The sequence below is a fragment of the Balearica regulorum genome, chromosome 4 (genome assembly GCF_011004875.1).
Source record: "Balearica regulorum gibbericeps isolate bBalReg1 chromosome 4, bBalReg1.pri, whole genome shotgun sequence".
Taxonomy (NCBI): Eukaryota; Metazoa; Chordata; class Aves; order Gruiformes; family Gruidae; genus Balearica; species Balearica regulorum.
Genome location: NC_046187.1, coordinates 55,560,567 through 55,578,015, shown reverse-complemented (window position 1 = coordinate 55,578,015; position 17,449 = coordinate 55,560,567). Strand labels below are relative to the sequence as shown.

The 17,449-nt window shown below is 39.3% G+C and overlaps 1 protein-coding gene across 1 annotated transcript in view; it reads right to left on the bottom strand.

Moving 5' to 3' along the window:
* ATP8A1 (ATPase phospholipid transporting 8A1) overlaps window positions 1-17,449 on the bottom strand; it is a 110,840-nt gene that overhangs the window by 18,441 nt on the left and 74,950 nt on the right. The window contains 4 exon segments of the mRNA XM_075752232.1: window positions 7,611-7,718; window positions 8,209-8,265; window positions 13,225-13,286; window positions 17,222-17,300. Of these exon segments, the coding sequence (XP_075608347.1) occupies window positions 7,611-7,718; window positions 8,209-8,265; window positions 13,225-13,286; window positions 17,222-17,300 (306 nt within the window).

The window sequence follows — 17,449 nt, the reverse complement described above, 5'->3', positions numbered from 1 at the left end:
TCCCACAGGCCACAGCCTCCCTCGGGTACCTCCACCTGCTCCAGCGTAGGGTCCTCCACGGGCTGCAGGTGGAATCTCTACACCCCCTCATCCTCCCTCCATGGGCTGCAGGGGAACAGCCTGCTTCCCCATGGTTTTCACCACGGGCTGCAGGGGGATCTCTGCTCCGGTGTCTGGAGCACCTCCACCTCCCCCCTCCTCCTGCACTGACCTTGATGTTACATCTCCGCACTTCCCCCTCCGGATGTAAAAAAACTTCCCACCTTCTTAAATATGTTATCACAGAGGCGCTGATTGGCTTGGCCTTGGCCAGGGGCGGGCCCAACTTGGACCTGGCTGGCATTGGCTCTATCAGACACTGTGGAAGCTTCTAGAAGCTCCTCACAGGAGCCACCCCTATAGCCCATGCCCCCACCCACTACCAAAACCTTGCCACACAAACCCAACACATTCCACCCCTCGCCTCTGTGAATCACATATTTAAGAATCATTAAAATATACATTCAACACAAAAACTTCAAACAGTAATCGCATCTATAAAGGAAAAAAAAAGAATTTTCCCACACCAAAGCAAAAATATCCCCATCACAACACCAATACAGAGTCCACCCCTCGTCCCTTCACCACTATTTCAATCTCAAACTATGTTCAGTTCATGTTTTGCCCGTTACCTCTTCCAATTAGTATCCTTATCTCGATTTTCTCGAGCCCCACGTTGGGCGCCAAAAAGGACTGTCGTGGTTTAGGCCCAGCCGGCAGCTGAGCGCCACGCGGCCGCTCACTCACTCCTTCCCCAGAATGGTGGGGAGGAGAAGTTAACAAAAGGCTCGGGTCGAGATAAGGACAGGGAGAGCTAATTATCATCACGAGCAAAACAAACTGAACTTAGAAAGAGGGATTCATCTAATTTATTACTAAACAGAACAGAGCAAAAAAAAAACCAAAAACCAAGTAACATCAAGCCTTAAAACACCTCCCCCACCCCTCCCCCCTTCCCGGGCTCAACTTCACTCCCGGCTTCAACCTCCTCCCCCCCCTCAGTGGCGGGGGGGGGGGAAGGGAATGGGGGGAGGGGGATGGGGGTTGCGGTCAGTGCAGCGCACGTTGTTTCTGCCGCTTCGTTGTCCTCGGGGGGAGGACTCCTCTCATCCTTCCCCTGCTCCAAAATGGAGTCTCTCCCACGGGCTACAGTCCTTCCCGAACTGCTCCGGCGTGGTCTCTTCCATGGGGTGCAGACCTTTAGGAGAAAACTGTTCCAGCGTGGGTCTCCCACGGGGTCACAAGTCCTGCCACCAAAACCTGCCCTGGCGTGGGCTCCCCTCTTCACGGGTCTACCGGTCCGGCCAGGGACTTGCTTCAGCCCAGGCTTCCCACAGGCCACAGCCTCCCTCGGGTACCTCCACCTGCTCCAGCGTAGGGTCCTCCACGGGCTGCAGGTGGAATCTCTACACCCCCTCATCCTCCCTCCATGGGCTGCAGGGGAACAGCCTGCTTCCCCATGGTTTTCACCACGGGCTGCAGGGGGATCTCTGCTCCGGTGTCTGGAGCACCTCCACCTCCCCCCTCCTCCTGCACTGACCTTGATGTTACATCTCCGCACTTCCCCCTCCGGATGTAAAAAAACTTCCCACCTTCTTAAATATGTTATCACAGAGGCGCTGATTGGCTTGGCCTTGGCCAGGGGCGGGCCCAACTTGGACCTGGCTGGCATTGGCTCTATCAGACACTGTGGAAGCTTCTAGAAGCTCCTCACAGGAGCCACCCCTATAGCCCATGCCCCCACCCACTACCAAAACCTTGCCACACAAACCCAACACAATAACCCATAAAGCTGGTTGTTCAGATGCTTCCACACTACACAGTACTGACAGACAACAAATGTGGGAATAAATATTACTGCAAATAATAAATATTTTACTGTAATAAAGACTATGTTGAGACTGCAAAGTTGTTATAAAAATCACTGAAAACTTTTGAAATATTTTCTGTATTTCTCTCTCGTACACTGTGCATCAAATTCCCTCCAACAGGAATCATGTTTTGCTACTACTACCAAAATCATCCTGGTAGAAAAGGTATTTTAACAGTTTTCTATAAGCAGATAAAACTTGAATTCCTAGTATTTTATGATCTGTGTACAAGACTAGAAGAATATAGTCCTTAATTCTTAGAATAAACTCAAGAAGAAAAAAAAAAAAGAATAAATCTAAAGCACAAGCAAAAGTAATATGAAGGTAAATAATAACTTCAGCTTAATTAATTTTTGACACGGTCTCCCACAGCATTGTCCTAGAGAAGCTGGTGGCTCATGGCTTAGATGGGTGCACCCTTCACTGGGTAAAAAACTGGCTGGACAGCTGCGCCCAAAGAGTTGTGGGGAATGGAGTTAAATTCAGTTGGTGGCCGGTCACAAGCGGTATTCCCCAGGGCTCAGTACTGGGGCCAGTCTTAAACATTTAATATCTTTATTAATGATCTGGATGAGGGGATGGAGTGCACCTTCAGTAAGTTTGCAGGTGACATCAAATTGGGAGGGAGTGTTGATCTGCTCGAGGGGAGTGTCGATCTGCTCGAGGGTAGGAACGCTCTGCAGAGGGATCTGGACAGGTTGGATCGATGGGCTGAGGTCAATTCGGTGCCGAATCCTGCACTCAGGTCACAACAACCCCATGCAATGCTACAGGCTTGGGGAAGAGTGGCTGGAAAGGTGCCCGGTGGAAGAGGACCTAGGGGCTCTGGTTGACAGCTGGCTGAACATGAGGCAGCAGTGTGCCCAGGTGGCCAAGAAGGCCAACAGCATCCTGGCTTGTATCAGGAACAGTGTGGCCAGCAGAAGTAGGGAAGTGATTGTCCCCCTTTACTCGGCACTGGTGAGTACTCTGTTCAGTTTTGGGCCCCTCACTACAAGAGGGACAGTGAGCTGCTGGAGCATGTCCAGAGAAGGGCAACAAAGCTGGTGAAAGGTCTGGAGCACAAGTCTTATGAGGAGCAGCAGAGGGAACTAGGGTTGTTTAGCCTGGAGAAGAGGAGGCTGAGGGGAGACCTTATCGCTCTCTACAACTACCTCAAAGGAGGCTGTATTGAGGTGGGTGTTGGTCTCTTCTCCCAAGCAATTAGCGATAGGACAAGAGGAAATGGCCTCAAGTTGCATGAGGGGAGGTTTGGATTGGATATTAGGAGAAATTTCTTCACTGAAAGAGTGGTCAAACATTGGAACAGGCTGCCCAGCGAGGTGGTGGAATCACCATCCCTGGAGGTGTTCAAAAAATGTGTAGATGTGACACTTTGGGACATGGTTTAGTAGACATGGTGGTGTTGGGTTGACAATTGCACTTGATGATCTTTGAGGTTTTTTCCAACCTTAATGATTCTATGATTCTGTAACATTTGTTAAGTCTTGTTTCAGATTACTAAAAGACTCATAACAAATTTGATTTGCTACAGTACCTGTAGCCAGGGATACGATATAATTAACTACTTAGGTTATTACCCCTTGTTTATCACATATCCTTCTTAAATTTTACAGCCTATTTTTCCATTTTCTACTGCTTCATAAATCCCATTGCTTCTCTCACATTTTTTGTCCATTTTTCTTTCTAGGTTGTCTGCAGAAAGACAATGGTAAACTGACAGTTTTCATCTGAACAACATCAATCAGGGAAAACGAATGAAATTTTCTTCACTAGGGACTTTTTTTTTTTTTTTTAAACTGGAAAAGAAAACTGTTATAAGGTTGACAAAATGTAACTGTTTCTTGTTTGAATGTAGATTCTAAGGTTTTATCAGAATTTTACTAAAGAAACATATTCCAGCTACTGTCACCCAGATGCCTGTTACAAATCTCTAACAGATATCAGCTATATAACTACCAGTTATTCATATCAGGAGAACGCTTGTGCCAGGATATCTCTGCTTATGTGAGCCAGAACCCACCTTTCAACTCCTTTGGTTCACTACCTATTTGGCAACCTAGCTGCCACTATATATAGGACTTAGGAGTACCATAATGTGGAGAGCCATCTAGTTCCCACACTGTGAGGAACAGTACTGTACAGTTGGGATGAGCTGGTCAAGTGTGGGAATAGCAATCTTGAAAGACCAGAAAACAAAGTTTTGTTCTAGAATGCTTCAGCATTCTAGATCAACAGGACATTTTGGATCAAAGGGATCTTTGGCTTTTTTTGGAAATCTCAGAGCAAAAGACAGAAAGAAAAAATACACGTGATTATACTTTTAGGAACATGTCAAAGAAGGGGGGGGTAGTGGCCTTGACAATGAACAAAACTGCTGGCACTCTGTCAGAAAGTAATTTTTCATTTTACTATTTTTTCTTCTAGAGCACAGCATTCTACAATCTTTCCTTCTGTATTACTAACATACAGCAACGCATATGTAAAAGCCAACTTTAATTATCTTCTCTACAATTGGAATGATACATAAAATGATGGAAATAAAATTAGTGTAAAAAGTAGGGAAAACTTGCAAAAATATGTGACATACTTGTTTCTTTGTTCAGTAAGTTACTGGGTGATGCTTTGATACTAAAAGCTGAACACAAACCAACAATTCTTATGATTTAACTTTGGGCTGCTAGCTTCAATGCTCCAACATAAGAGTGGTTTTGCAGCATGAACAGACTTTTTTCTTCTATTACAACTCTATTTTTCCTTGAGCCATTATCTTGTATTGCTCTCCATTTAAACACATTTATCAGAGCTGTATAGGTATTTTTATAGGAACAGATGAAAAAATCAGAGTTTCAAAATATTTAGATGAAACCTTTCCTCTGCATCCAATGAATGAGTTTTCCATCAGCTCCATATGCTTTTGCTCTCCTCTTCAAGTGCATTAGTATTTTATTTTCTTGGAATAGAACCAGCAATAAGCAGCAAGAACCTTATTATTTTCATGACATTAATATGAAAAAGTTAAATTGAATCCTTATTAGACTGTTTCTTTTCTGTCTTAAAGAAGCCATGAAACAGATGTTTATAGAAGACAGGTATCATCACCTAGTTAGGACTGAATGGTTGGATGAATATTGAATCAAGAATACTGACTGGTAAGACTATAAACCAGTAGGTAGAACTCATTACCAGCTCTAAGGACCTGCAAGATAATACATTTGAACTTTATAAAAGGATTATAGTTGGTAAAATCTCCTTATAAATCTACAGTTTATTTAAAAAAGGGGCATTTTTAATGAACACATTTGGAAAAAAAAACCCACCCTGAAAATCCCCTTCAACATAATTTATCAGATGAGGCCAAGGCAAAACAGACAAAAAGCTACAGAAGTAGAGGTCAGCTTTTGACTTGTTCATTTAAACTCTGCCAAATATACTAGAATGAAGTCTTCAAGTCTGACTTGCACATTTGAAGAAATTAGACAAGCAGTATTTGCACAGGCAAGCAGAGGTGTCCATACGGATTTGTTTCTATCACATCACAATTTTTTTCCACAGTTAAATTTCTGAATCTTTTCATTCAAATACTTACAGAAGGCCTGGATCTGCTTCAGGGAAACCCTGTGAATTCTGCCCTGCCAGAGCCCACCTGGTCAGTGAGGTGGCTTCCAGGAGAGCATACAAAAATCTTGCTTCCAATGTGAGCCGCAGTATTCGTCGACAGGACTTTTAGTTACACAGAGTACAGCTCAAAAAGCTAGACCAGACCTTTTAAAATAAGCTCTTATGGTCTAAGAGATGTTTAGGAAACTATTCTGATGTTACAGACTTCTAATTATATTCTTAGAAAGAAAACAAAACCAAAACCAACCTCACCCAACAACACCCCCCCAAACAACTGCATGCATGTACACACATCTAAAACTTCTATATATACATATATGCATAAACAAACACGCTAATAAGACTATCCAATTCAAGTACAGATACAGTTTTATCGCAACAAATAAATGAATTTGGGTTCATAAGTCAGACTACTTTGGTATCACGTTGAATTCAAGCCCCAAGAGTGTTTATTTTTGTTGACAGATACATCTCTGTATAAACAACTGCTTTTCCAAGTTTGTAGGAATTGCATTCCCTTCAAAACCACGTTTTGCTCACAATAACTTCAGAGAGTGAACATGTACTAAGTAAAATATTCAGTTATTTCAACAGTGAAGTAGCCACCTTTATGTCATATCAAGTATAACACACCTTGCTGCTCCCACTGTGCTTACTACTATAGAAGTTCTTCTGCCTTAAAGAACAATGTATAAAGTTTTTACAAAATCTCTAAAAACAACAAATTCCAAAACCATTCCATTTCTTCTATAAAATACAGTGTATATGAAGAAAAATGCTAAGGTACGATAGCTTCAATTACTTCAATTTAGAATAATGTACATAATTAATTTTAAGTAGTGGAGGGAACATGGTAATGTATAAAATCTACATATATACATGGGTAAGAAGTTATAATAGAGAGGAAAACCAGCAAGAAATTGTATAATTTAAAATTCCTTTTTTTTTCTTAGGTGTCGAAATACTTAAGTTCATTCATTGTGCCATCCATTAAAATGTAGTAGTTGTGTAAATGCCTATATACTATTTTTCCTATAACTGCTTATATGGAGGTGGTGAGATTTGTGGGTCTGAATTACCTCCAAGTGAGGGAGAGAGATGCACATAAAGTTCCCACACTCTGCATGAGCTTTTAAATTACTGAATTGTATCACAGAGGTGGAGTTAAAGACACTCACTCTTTTACTGGTGTAAGGCTTGATTTAGTTGATATGCTTTGAGAACCATTAGAAGAGTATCTTTCTGAGACAGGCAGGTATTCTCAGTTTCTGATTCTCACTGGGACCGTGCACCAAATTTGTCACCTCAGGAGGTACTGGCCATGTCCAGAAGCAGACATTAGTGTCTGGGAAATTAATACTAAACTTCAGATGTTTCTGGAACTGAATGGTTTTGAGAATTTTGGACTGAAGTCCCAATTAGATCAGCACATGCAGCAACTGAGAATCTTTTATGGATTCAGTCCTATTTGCAATATTCAGAGCAGGTTTACACAAATGGGATAATAAATGAAAGAGAAACCAGTAATTACTGTAAAAAGGTTAAAGATACAGTACAATAATGCATTCCAAGCAGCACATTAATAGAAAGGGAAATGTGTGCGTGACAAGCAGCTGCTTATGCAACGGCACCTCATTTTTTCTGAAGCATTTTGGAGTTTCAAATACTTAGCAAAGTTGTAAAGTTGAAGATGAAAAAACAGCCTTAACCAATGCACTACTTGTGCTACCTCATTATAAAAAAAACCCTCCAGCCAAATAAGCACCGTAATTCTGAGTTCTGAATTTGGCAAGACTTTTCTTTAGAAAATTAAATCTTACTATAGAACTGCAAAGCAGCTTACCTGTCTATTCTTCCTCACTAGACCATATAATCACAGCCTGTTAGTTGAGCTCCATTTTCACAAGAGTAAAAACAAATTCTATTTTAAATAAACATGGCTACCACATTGAAGGTATAAAAGAAGCAACCCTCTTACACACCTCTAGTTAGCAGGATCCAATAAAGATTAGGCCTGTACTAAGGACTGAAACAATATTCTTTGCACACATTCGGATATTAGTTAAAATATACTTTTACCTCTCCTGACATATCAGGTGCCATAGGAATGACTGGCCACAAAGAAGAGTAGATTCCAAAAAACACGACCCAAAGTGCTATGCTGCCCCAGATAGCTATATGGCTGAACTGTTAAAACAAACAAAAAAGAAAACAGAACAATCATCACAGATGTATTATGACATAAAAAAAAGATCTTTGCTACTTAGTATTTACAATATGATTCTGATATATTGGATGAATTTTCCGTGCCTTGTATTAATTGAACTCTGCTACTTCAGTTAGCTATTTCCTAAAGCAAAATGGTACTTTCAGCAGCAATATTACTTAATTTTAAGCCAATTTAAGTTCAATTACAATCAGTTCAGAGTAATTTGATTTGTCTAGTTTAAGTATGACTTTAAGCCTTGTTCCAATGTCCTCCTTTTCAATATTAAGCATTATTTTTTGTATGGGGATATTCTGTCTTTCCACACAGTGACCACAGTTATGTTTGATACTTTGGGGAGAGCTGACAAACTGGAAGGGTGTAATATAATAAATAAGAAGAAAATAATACAATTATTCATCCGTCATATTTTATAGAACATTTGAGAATACAGTAAAGACATTTGCTTACCAAAGTCCAATACGAGGTCTCTAATCCAGCCTTCAAACACACAGTTAGAACCACAAACTTAAAAGAGAGAGAGAGAGAGAGAGAGAGAGGAGTCTTATTTAATATGGGAAACTTACTTAACATAGAGAATTGATTAGTTTGGTTAAACTTTCAGGAGAACAGAAGAAAAAAGTTCAATGATTTTCATACTTTATGTTTACTTGCACAAAAGGATAATCAATCTCTTCAATTTAAATGTGATTTCCTTAACAGGATTCAACAAAGTACTGCGTGTGCCAATGCACCTAGCTGTGTAATAGGATTGAACCCAAAATTTGTAAAGCAAAAGGCAATCATTTCTATGGACCTGCAGAAGCTATAGAAGAGCCTTTCCACTTTAATAGAATCTGCTCCCAAAAAAATGCAGGACTCTCAGCAGCCCCAAAGTGAAATTCTTTTAGACCACAGCTAGCTGCATTTTTTCTCTTTTTTGTGTGTGGGCTTAGATCTGAATTTTAAGTGCCTATTTGAAATGACCACAGTAAAAAGCCACTAAAGTATTTAAAGATACACCTAGTAATGAACTAGTAATAGAACACCAAGAATTATTTGCTTCCATTAATAATCTCCATTCATTTGATTTGGAAAATTCTTATATTAGAAATCTTAAACACTTCCCTTGCCTCCTAGGACTCTGCAAGTCTGGCTCTTCCCAAGTCATTAGCTTCTTTATCAATGGTATTTTGGTTACACAGAAAGGTTTCTGAAAAGTGTAGTTCACTTCCGTAGAGATGGCAGACTCCCTAGTTATGGATGACTACTACTTTCTACACAAAGACATATTTAGAAGATCTAGATGCTGGGCTGAAAACTTGCAATTGTTCAAGCCTACATTAGTCTAAATCTAATCTTTTCACTTCATTAGTAAATGAGTCACCTTTGCCAAACCCTGAAATCCAAAGAGTTTAATGTTCGCAGCCCAAGACCTATGTTCTGCACACAAATAACATGTTGAATTAATCTGTATTTTCATTCTTCCCGCTCATCTTTACTCTTCCCTTATCTTTACTCTTTTCATGGACCAGTCTCTGAAAATATCATGCTATTGTCCTGTAGGACACACTCCATTTTAGTTTAGAGATGAGCAATAGCAGAAAGTTTATAATTCTAAAGCAAGGACTAGTTGATTCAGGGAAATTGTTTATCCCCTTCCTTTGAAATTCACACAAGTTTTCTGTTTAGCAAAGGAATATTTATTACATTTTGTAACTCACGTATGAGACTGTATCACAAGTTTTGCTTTATGTGCAATCTGAAGAACGTGAAGCTGAAAAACTGAGTCACAAAGACCCAAGCTTCAACTGTAACAGCTATAGTTTAATCTCTAGTTTGTTGGCCAAGTTGGCAACACTGATGTAACTGAGTTTGTCTGTGGTTGAACTTCAAGGACCCTCAGAAACTCAGAAGAAATTTACTTCAATCAGAAGCTGAAAATATCTGGTTAAATATATTTGACAAGTCTTTCACTATGTCTGGTGCACAGAAGCATACAAACCCTGCCAGAAACCTTTCACTCCTAGCTATAAGTTTATGCTTTTAATTTTGGAATCTCCTATTTCAACTACTACTGCATTATTAAGGATGACAAAGAAAAAAAAAAAATCTCACAGTGCCACAATTCCATTAGCTAAAACATGTATGAAATCTAATTAGAAAAAAATTAAGGACCATGGTGAGCGTTATAATTTACTCAGTCTATTCAGTTCTGGTTCTATATTTGCACGAGTGAAAAAAATTATATATGGCGAAAAAAAGTAATTCTCATCTGGTACACTTGCTTGCTACTTCTGAGCGAGTCTTAAAGAAAACATCCTTTAGGATCAGATCAAGAATTTGTCATTGCATAGACAAAATGTATACACAAAACAAACACTGCAGACTTCTAAAAGGAGATACAGACTGTGTGAATACATACCCTCCTTGCATCTTAACTGATTCCCCTGACAAAGTTACCAACTACACATTGAAGTGGCTTAGTGAAGAAATTGGATTTTATTGCCACCTCCTCCCCTTGATCCCAACTAACAAAAGCTCACTGAATCCTACCCGGGAAACAAGAAATCAAACTGGTATTCTGTATAAACACTGAGCTTTTTAAAAAAGACCTCTCAAGAATGGTCATACAAATATTTTCATGGCACTCTACTCTTACTTGAAATTTATGTTTGAAGAAATAATTCCAGGACATATGAATCAGTGCACATTCCTGACTTTCTTTGTGGATCAAAGAAACTATATTCATTTCTGAATCCCTTTGATACTGATTTTTTTCACAAGTGATGAATGCCGACTTCCTAGTAACAGATTAAAAGCAGTGGGAAGAATGAGAAGTACCTTAGCCTTATGATTTTGATATTTCAAGACAATGACAGACACCTGTCAGTGCATATACACTTCGCATGCAGAGATTTTTATGAAAAAAAAAAAATAAAAAAAAATCCTGACATCCCTGTGCTCCCATTTTGAAAGTCTCTCAGATCTTCATGTGTGTTCCCGATCTCCTTGAACTCCTGTGCAGGAGCATGAATACATCAATTGAAACCCCCATTCCTCCCCAGATTTTTAATCTGAAGTGAAGGAAAGTGGAAAATCTGGAAAAAAGAAAAAGCAAGTTGTCTGGACTTATAATGGTGAAATAATGCTTTCTTGGGAAATTCTTGGCCATTCTGCAGGTTAGTAGCAAGCAGTTAGCCTCTCAAGACAGTGAAGTTTCAGTTCTCCTAGTTGAAAGCCAGTTGCAGAAGGTGACCGAAACATTGCATTGTGACCTCTGTTTTACCATTTGTGGATACAGCTTGACAAACAGTACTAAGTAGCTCCAGGTTACTATATTGAAAGTATCAGAAATTAACTAGTTTCTCAAGGCGGTGGAAAATGTTGCTGCAAACCTGAAAAAGCAGGCTTTGATATTTGTGAGTCAACTGATGTCACGGATGATACTCAGATGTTCTGCAGTACCATAAGATTTTAAGACTTATCCATCAACTGATAGGTGACAATCTAAACAACAGCACTTTTTGAACACTCAGTCCCACAGGACCTAGTGTAATCCAGTAAACTCTTAGTACGGCATCTGTAATTTGTTTTCTGCTGGTGCTGAGCTTGGCTTTTGGAAGGAAGCACAGAGCGGAATGACCGCGTAGGATGAAGTTCTGAAATTGCTTCAGGAGAAGAACTTCAGCTGTGATTGCAGCAGTATGTTGAATAACTGGGTGTAAGAAGCGCACACTGCTAACTCACTCTACAAAATGATGGCCAACATAAAGGAGCAATCAAGGAAAAGGAGATGCTATCAGAAAACTTTGCAGAGGTGCTAGGACAGGTGAAGTTATGCAACTCATGTATGTATACATAAAATTCATAAAATAAACTTCAGCTGAACAGAACAAGGTTGCAACTTATGAATACAGTAAACAATGAAACATTTGTGGATGAGGTGAAAACTGGGTGCAGAGAACCTCTCCCCAAGAAGAACCTGTTTCACTTAGAACAACAGGTGGTTCTGGTAGTTACTCTTATGAAGTATTTACTATTGGGGAAAGCAGTGACATTCAGATAAATGACTGACTTCTAAACACTACTTGGTGTTATGAGATCATAATACAAATAGACCTGTGTCAGCTGATCTGCTTCTGTCAGGACTGAGCTATGACAACTACTGTGACCCTACATCTTAATTTTATTAAGACTTGCACTGAAAACACTTACCCAGGATATTCCATCCATCCCTAATGGAGATCAGTTCATCATATGACAGATTGCAAGATCATATGCGACTACTGCTGACAAAACATCCTGTGCTTGCCTTTTGGAACAGGGAAAAGGAAGTGTAGAGCAAATAAACTTGTAAGAGAATGTGTGAACAAACAATTTTTCAATGTGCCTGAAAGTACCATTTTAAAATCCATGTATGGACTAGGAGAAGAAACATTTTATTTTAACTGCCACAGCAGCAGGAAATACACAGAATGGGCTGTGGTTACTCGGCCCTTTATGCTCTTTAATCTTTCTGGTTAGTGTACCAGAAACACTATTCAAAACATTCTCATACATAGGAGATGTTGACAGTAGCTACATTCTCAAAGGACTACAATGTATCCTAGAATATTTCCCTTCTATTTCAGTTATGATGTTTCCCTATTCCCTAAGGAAATCAATTTTGATGTAAATTTATATTTGTATTACAGACCCCTTATTTTGATGAAAGAATTAATTTCTTTTTTGTATCTGCCAAAACCAGGAAGTTAAAAAATTAATTGAACTCAGTGTTGAAGAACAGAGGAGAGTAAGCACAAGTCTAATTTTGCTGCTAAGAGAGATCTTGGAAAATCCTCATCTATTGAGTAACATTGATACCTAGCAAGTGAAAAACAGGTATTTAGCTCCATTAGTTTATTCTAGGAGATAAAAGTTTAAAAGAAAAAACCCCAATGGTGATTAATGCCTACGAGAGTAACAGAAGATTACTGTTAGGTGTGGGTCAGGTATAATTCTGGCAGTTTAGTTGTCTCAAAGAGGCATCCCATGAAACTTGGTTCGATGTGGCTCTATCACTCTTTCAAGGCCCCATGACAAATCAAGAGAGGGAGAACAGAATTGTATCTTCACAAGTCCCCAAAACAGTTCCATATCCACTAACCTGGCATTTCTTCAATGCGGAAACTTACCTTAAGTTTATGAACATGCTAATTAGGGAATTACAATTCCCATTATTGAAAAAATGGACAGTATCCAGTAAAGGACAGATGTATCTTCTGCATCGTTATTGAACCGTTTTGTTTTAAAAACTGGAATTAGAATGCAAAACGCACTGCACAGCTTCTCAAAGAGTCATTCAAGTGCCATTTCTTAAGGCACTACAATGAATCAATTCTTCTATGTAGAGAATTATAAATAATAATAAACCCACATCTCTAAGAGTTAAAGATAGAGACAGTATCAGCTGATAGAGCACCAGATAGCTGTAGCAAGACTTACAGTGTATACAGTGTTGCCAAGGAGCAGGTAATCTGAAGTTTTACCATTGCCGAATACGGTGCCTGGAAACAAAAAAAATAGTGATAGAAATGAAAACTTTTAAATATACACAATAGGAGGAAAAAAAAAATTTGGTGCAAAAGAGATGGTAGCACTTCCTACAGGGTACTAACAGCAGATTTCACCTTGACCTGTATTGAACAGTAGAGATCTATGACTTTTATAATTTTTACTCCTTTAAAACTTTCAGTGACTTCAGGAATTATGCTAGAAACAGGAGCTTTTTGTAACAACATATACCAATATGAATAGTATTGTATTCAATAATAATTAAATTAGATTCACTTTTAAGTTCAGAGATACAGTATCTTATTTTCAGAAAAGTATGAAATTAATAGCTAGAGTGTACATTGACTGTAACATATAATTAAACAGAAAGCTTAGAGCCAGATTTTCACTGATCCTGGATATTTTTGGTATAGAAACTTATCTTTACTCTTATCCATATTTCTGAGATTTTGTTTAAGTAAAAATAAAAAATATATTCAAGTTTAATTCTTGAGATGCTTGTTATTCATACCATTTTCAGAATTTATCCAATTAAAATCTGTGGATTCATATAAATACATATCCATTTTGCACATATGGATACACATGCAGCATTTATGCAAAGAGTCAGCATCCTAGAGAGATGTGTTTGCATAAAAATCACATCTACTGTGGTTCTTAAGTTCAGAATTCTGAAGCAGTGCATTTATGCTTATTTAACAAAGCTTGTTTTAGGACTATTGACAGAGCACGGTCTTTTCTGATCCCAGTTCTGTGAAAGTTTTTGGCAGACATGGGACAACACACAACTGAACTATCCAGAGGGAATTCCTCATTCTCAATTAGAAGTATTGAACTTGCTAAGTTTTCACATGTTCAGTTCAGAAATGCTTTTAGCACTCAAGATTGTTCATCTACTGCAACTGAACCAGAACACTTACTCTGTTGTAGAGGTTCTAATCACTGGGATACTGCTTTTTACTGCCATCATACAAAAGATATCAAAATATCTTGATTAGTAGTAGTAAGGAAGGATAAAATTAGAAGACAAAAAAAACCACTCTAAAAAAACCAAAAGTAAACTGAACTAATGCTGAGAGAGCATAAGAAAGGATGTTTTAAAAAGCTGTGTTGGGGGAAAGAGAAGAATAATGATGTTTGGGTTTTTTTTGGGGGGGTAGGAATAGGTTTAAAACTCCTGACTGGGCTGGCTAAAGAAAGGTGAAAGGCTGATAAAAATGGTCTGTAGTTGAAAACACTTATTTTTCCACTATCCTCAGCTAGCACAGAGTATATTAAATGCTGCTAATTAAGTATGTTTTCGTATTTATGTTGAGTGTTTTTCAAGCCTTCATATCAACCTTTACACATGCTTGAAATGAAATTCATTTTAGTTGCAGATGAAGAGTGCTCCTTTCTAAAAGCTTTTCAGGACCTGTGAAGCCAGTTTATCACAGAAAAAAAAAAGAAAAAGACCTATTTATTGATATTCTGTAACAGACAGCAGGTGAAAGTTCACACAAAAAATTAGAATCAAAATGCTTGCAAATAGTCCTCCTTAACCTAGCCCTCTCCCATTCCAAAATGAGGAGCTAACAATGGCTGCCTCATTAGCTCTAGGGATACTGGTGCATTCCTGGCACTTCCCCAATTTAACTTTCTCCCTGGACAGACTACACACCACAAAGGACTACAAGAGCTCTGGAAGCCTGAAAACAAAGCTGAGATCACGGCTCATTTTAAAGGTTATACAAAAGAGGGAGCAGTTGGTGGATTTACTTGTACATATAAGTTTGGCTTCTGCCATTTACTGTTACATTGACAAAGTTGCTTCAGAAGAAGCTTCTGTGAAGATTTATGTCCTTGTCACTTTTCATATCCACATGACAGTACATGGAGCGCAAAGACTCTAGTTTTATGTACTGTACAATAGCTAGGTCCCATGGACCAAATTATGATAAATAATTACTACAAATCCATTTTCTCTGATTGCATATTTCTTGGTACTCTACTACAATGCATGCAGTTTGAAATTTTCCACTTACACACAAGAAAGAGGTGGACAAGCAAGACTAAAGAGTAAACAGGAGAAAATGCTCAAAAAAAAAAAAAGGATGACTGAGCACTGAGAGATTTTCATGATCTTCAAGATTTGATTTTCAGCATTCTAATAAATACCTGCTCAAACATAAACTCCACTGCTTAACAATGCATAATGAGGATAAAACAGAGCAGTAGGCAGACACCCAAGTCTGCTCTCATTGGTCAGAGTGCTGGGACTCAGCACTCTTAAGCACAAAGCTGAGCTATCCCCCATTCTTCCCAGTCCTCCTTTCCTGTTTCAGGATCCTCCTGTGCCTCTTTGCTAAGAGAAGGTGGAAGCTGAAACCTGTTCTCAGAAGTTCCTCTCTCTGGTGGACCTCTGTCACTCATCAGCTCCTCCCTAGGAAACTAATAGCATTATTTCCCTTTCCTCTTCACACACACAGCCATTAGAGATTTAACTAAGAGCAATTCCTGTCCTTTGCTCATTTCCTCTTCTTGCAAAACTTTGTGCACCAGCTGGACCCACGGCAGGTACTGGTTATTCTGCCCGCCTCGCACCCAATCCCCAGGTCCCATTTCTGCTCGCCTTGCTCACCTGGCCAATGTCTAGGAATGGAAGTGGTAGACAGAAGGCAATTTGTTCAGACTTATAGAGGCCACTTGCCAGCAGGTCAGTTCTAGCCCAGGGGCTCTGAATCAAAGATCTATGCTACAGTGCTCTCAAGAGCTCGTGCAAGTATCCCAGCTTTGCCATTTGCACACAAACTCTATTCTGCTTCACATACTCATTAATCATTTCTCCATCATGTAATGCATAAATCTCTCACATGGACTGGCTACAGCTCTGAAAAGGGATTTTGGTTTGGATTTGAGGTTGTGGTTTTAGAGTACACATTGGTATTTTGGGACCTCTTTCCTCCTGGGCTGTCCAAACCTCTCTAATGCAAACTGCTGCTGCTGAACTCACATCCAGTGGCCTTTCGGTGAAAACAGGCTGCTACCTACCTCCCTTTACCCATCAGAAGTCACTGAGTATAAAATACTCTGCAAGATGTTTTCCCCTTAACCTTTTTGGGCACAAGCAGCTGTGACCATCTCACTATCTAGCCTCGACAGTTCCAAAACGCCCACGAGAGTATTTCTGTCCCCTATGCCAGGAGAGACTGTCTGCCTGCAGCAGGGAAACTGAGAAGACCGCTAATTTTACAGACAAGCTGCAGGGTACACACTCCCCCCGACCCCCGCTCCAAAGCGGAAGCAAAACAAAACCCTATCCCTATGAGAGCTCCCATACACACAAAAATTCTCACAAACTGGAAATAGTGATTTCAAGTTTCCTCTAATTAATACAACTTTCCTCCCAACCGTCCCATTTCTCTTGCAACTCAGGCACACGTACAACAGTTGAACTAGAAGACTGAGAGGTCTGAGCCAAGATATCCCAGTTTCCTCTGTCACAACCCTACTCATACAGATGTGAACTAAGGGGTTAGTAAGTCCCTGAAGAAACAGGAGAGAAGGTATAATCATTGGCAATAAAAGCTTACAAAGTGTGAGAGACAATGCAAGGGACAGCAGTGATTTAGGATCTTGTAGGTATTTATCATGGTAGCATATTATATAAAAAACAGTATAATTACATAGCAATCTCTTTCTCCATCTTGTTTCAGTTTACTTCAAATCTATTCATATAGCTTTATGCATATGTACATAATATTACTCCTAGTTTTAAACAGATTTTAAATAAAAGATTTTAAATATACTGCATCTGCTTTAGTTCTGGAAATGGTATATTGAAATTTAACCATGCAGAACTGTTACTATTTACGAAGCTTTCCTAAGAAAAAAACCAAGGTATTTAGTAAACTTCAACATGTGTATTCTTATTTTTCATAATACTTACCATGCTGGAGGGCTTTTAGTGGAAACCAAAACAGAATGAATGAGTGGAAGAGGCCATTTAAACAATGAACCCAGAAAACCTAAGGGAAAACAGAAAATCCATGAGAACCATTTGCAATAAACTAGCTCTGTGAACCCTGACCTTTCTTTTTATCTGTGTGTTAGATTCACAAAATGTGTTTCTGTCAGGCCACCACTGTGAAGTAATATAACTGACAGGCACTTTCTG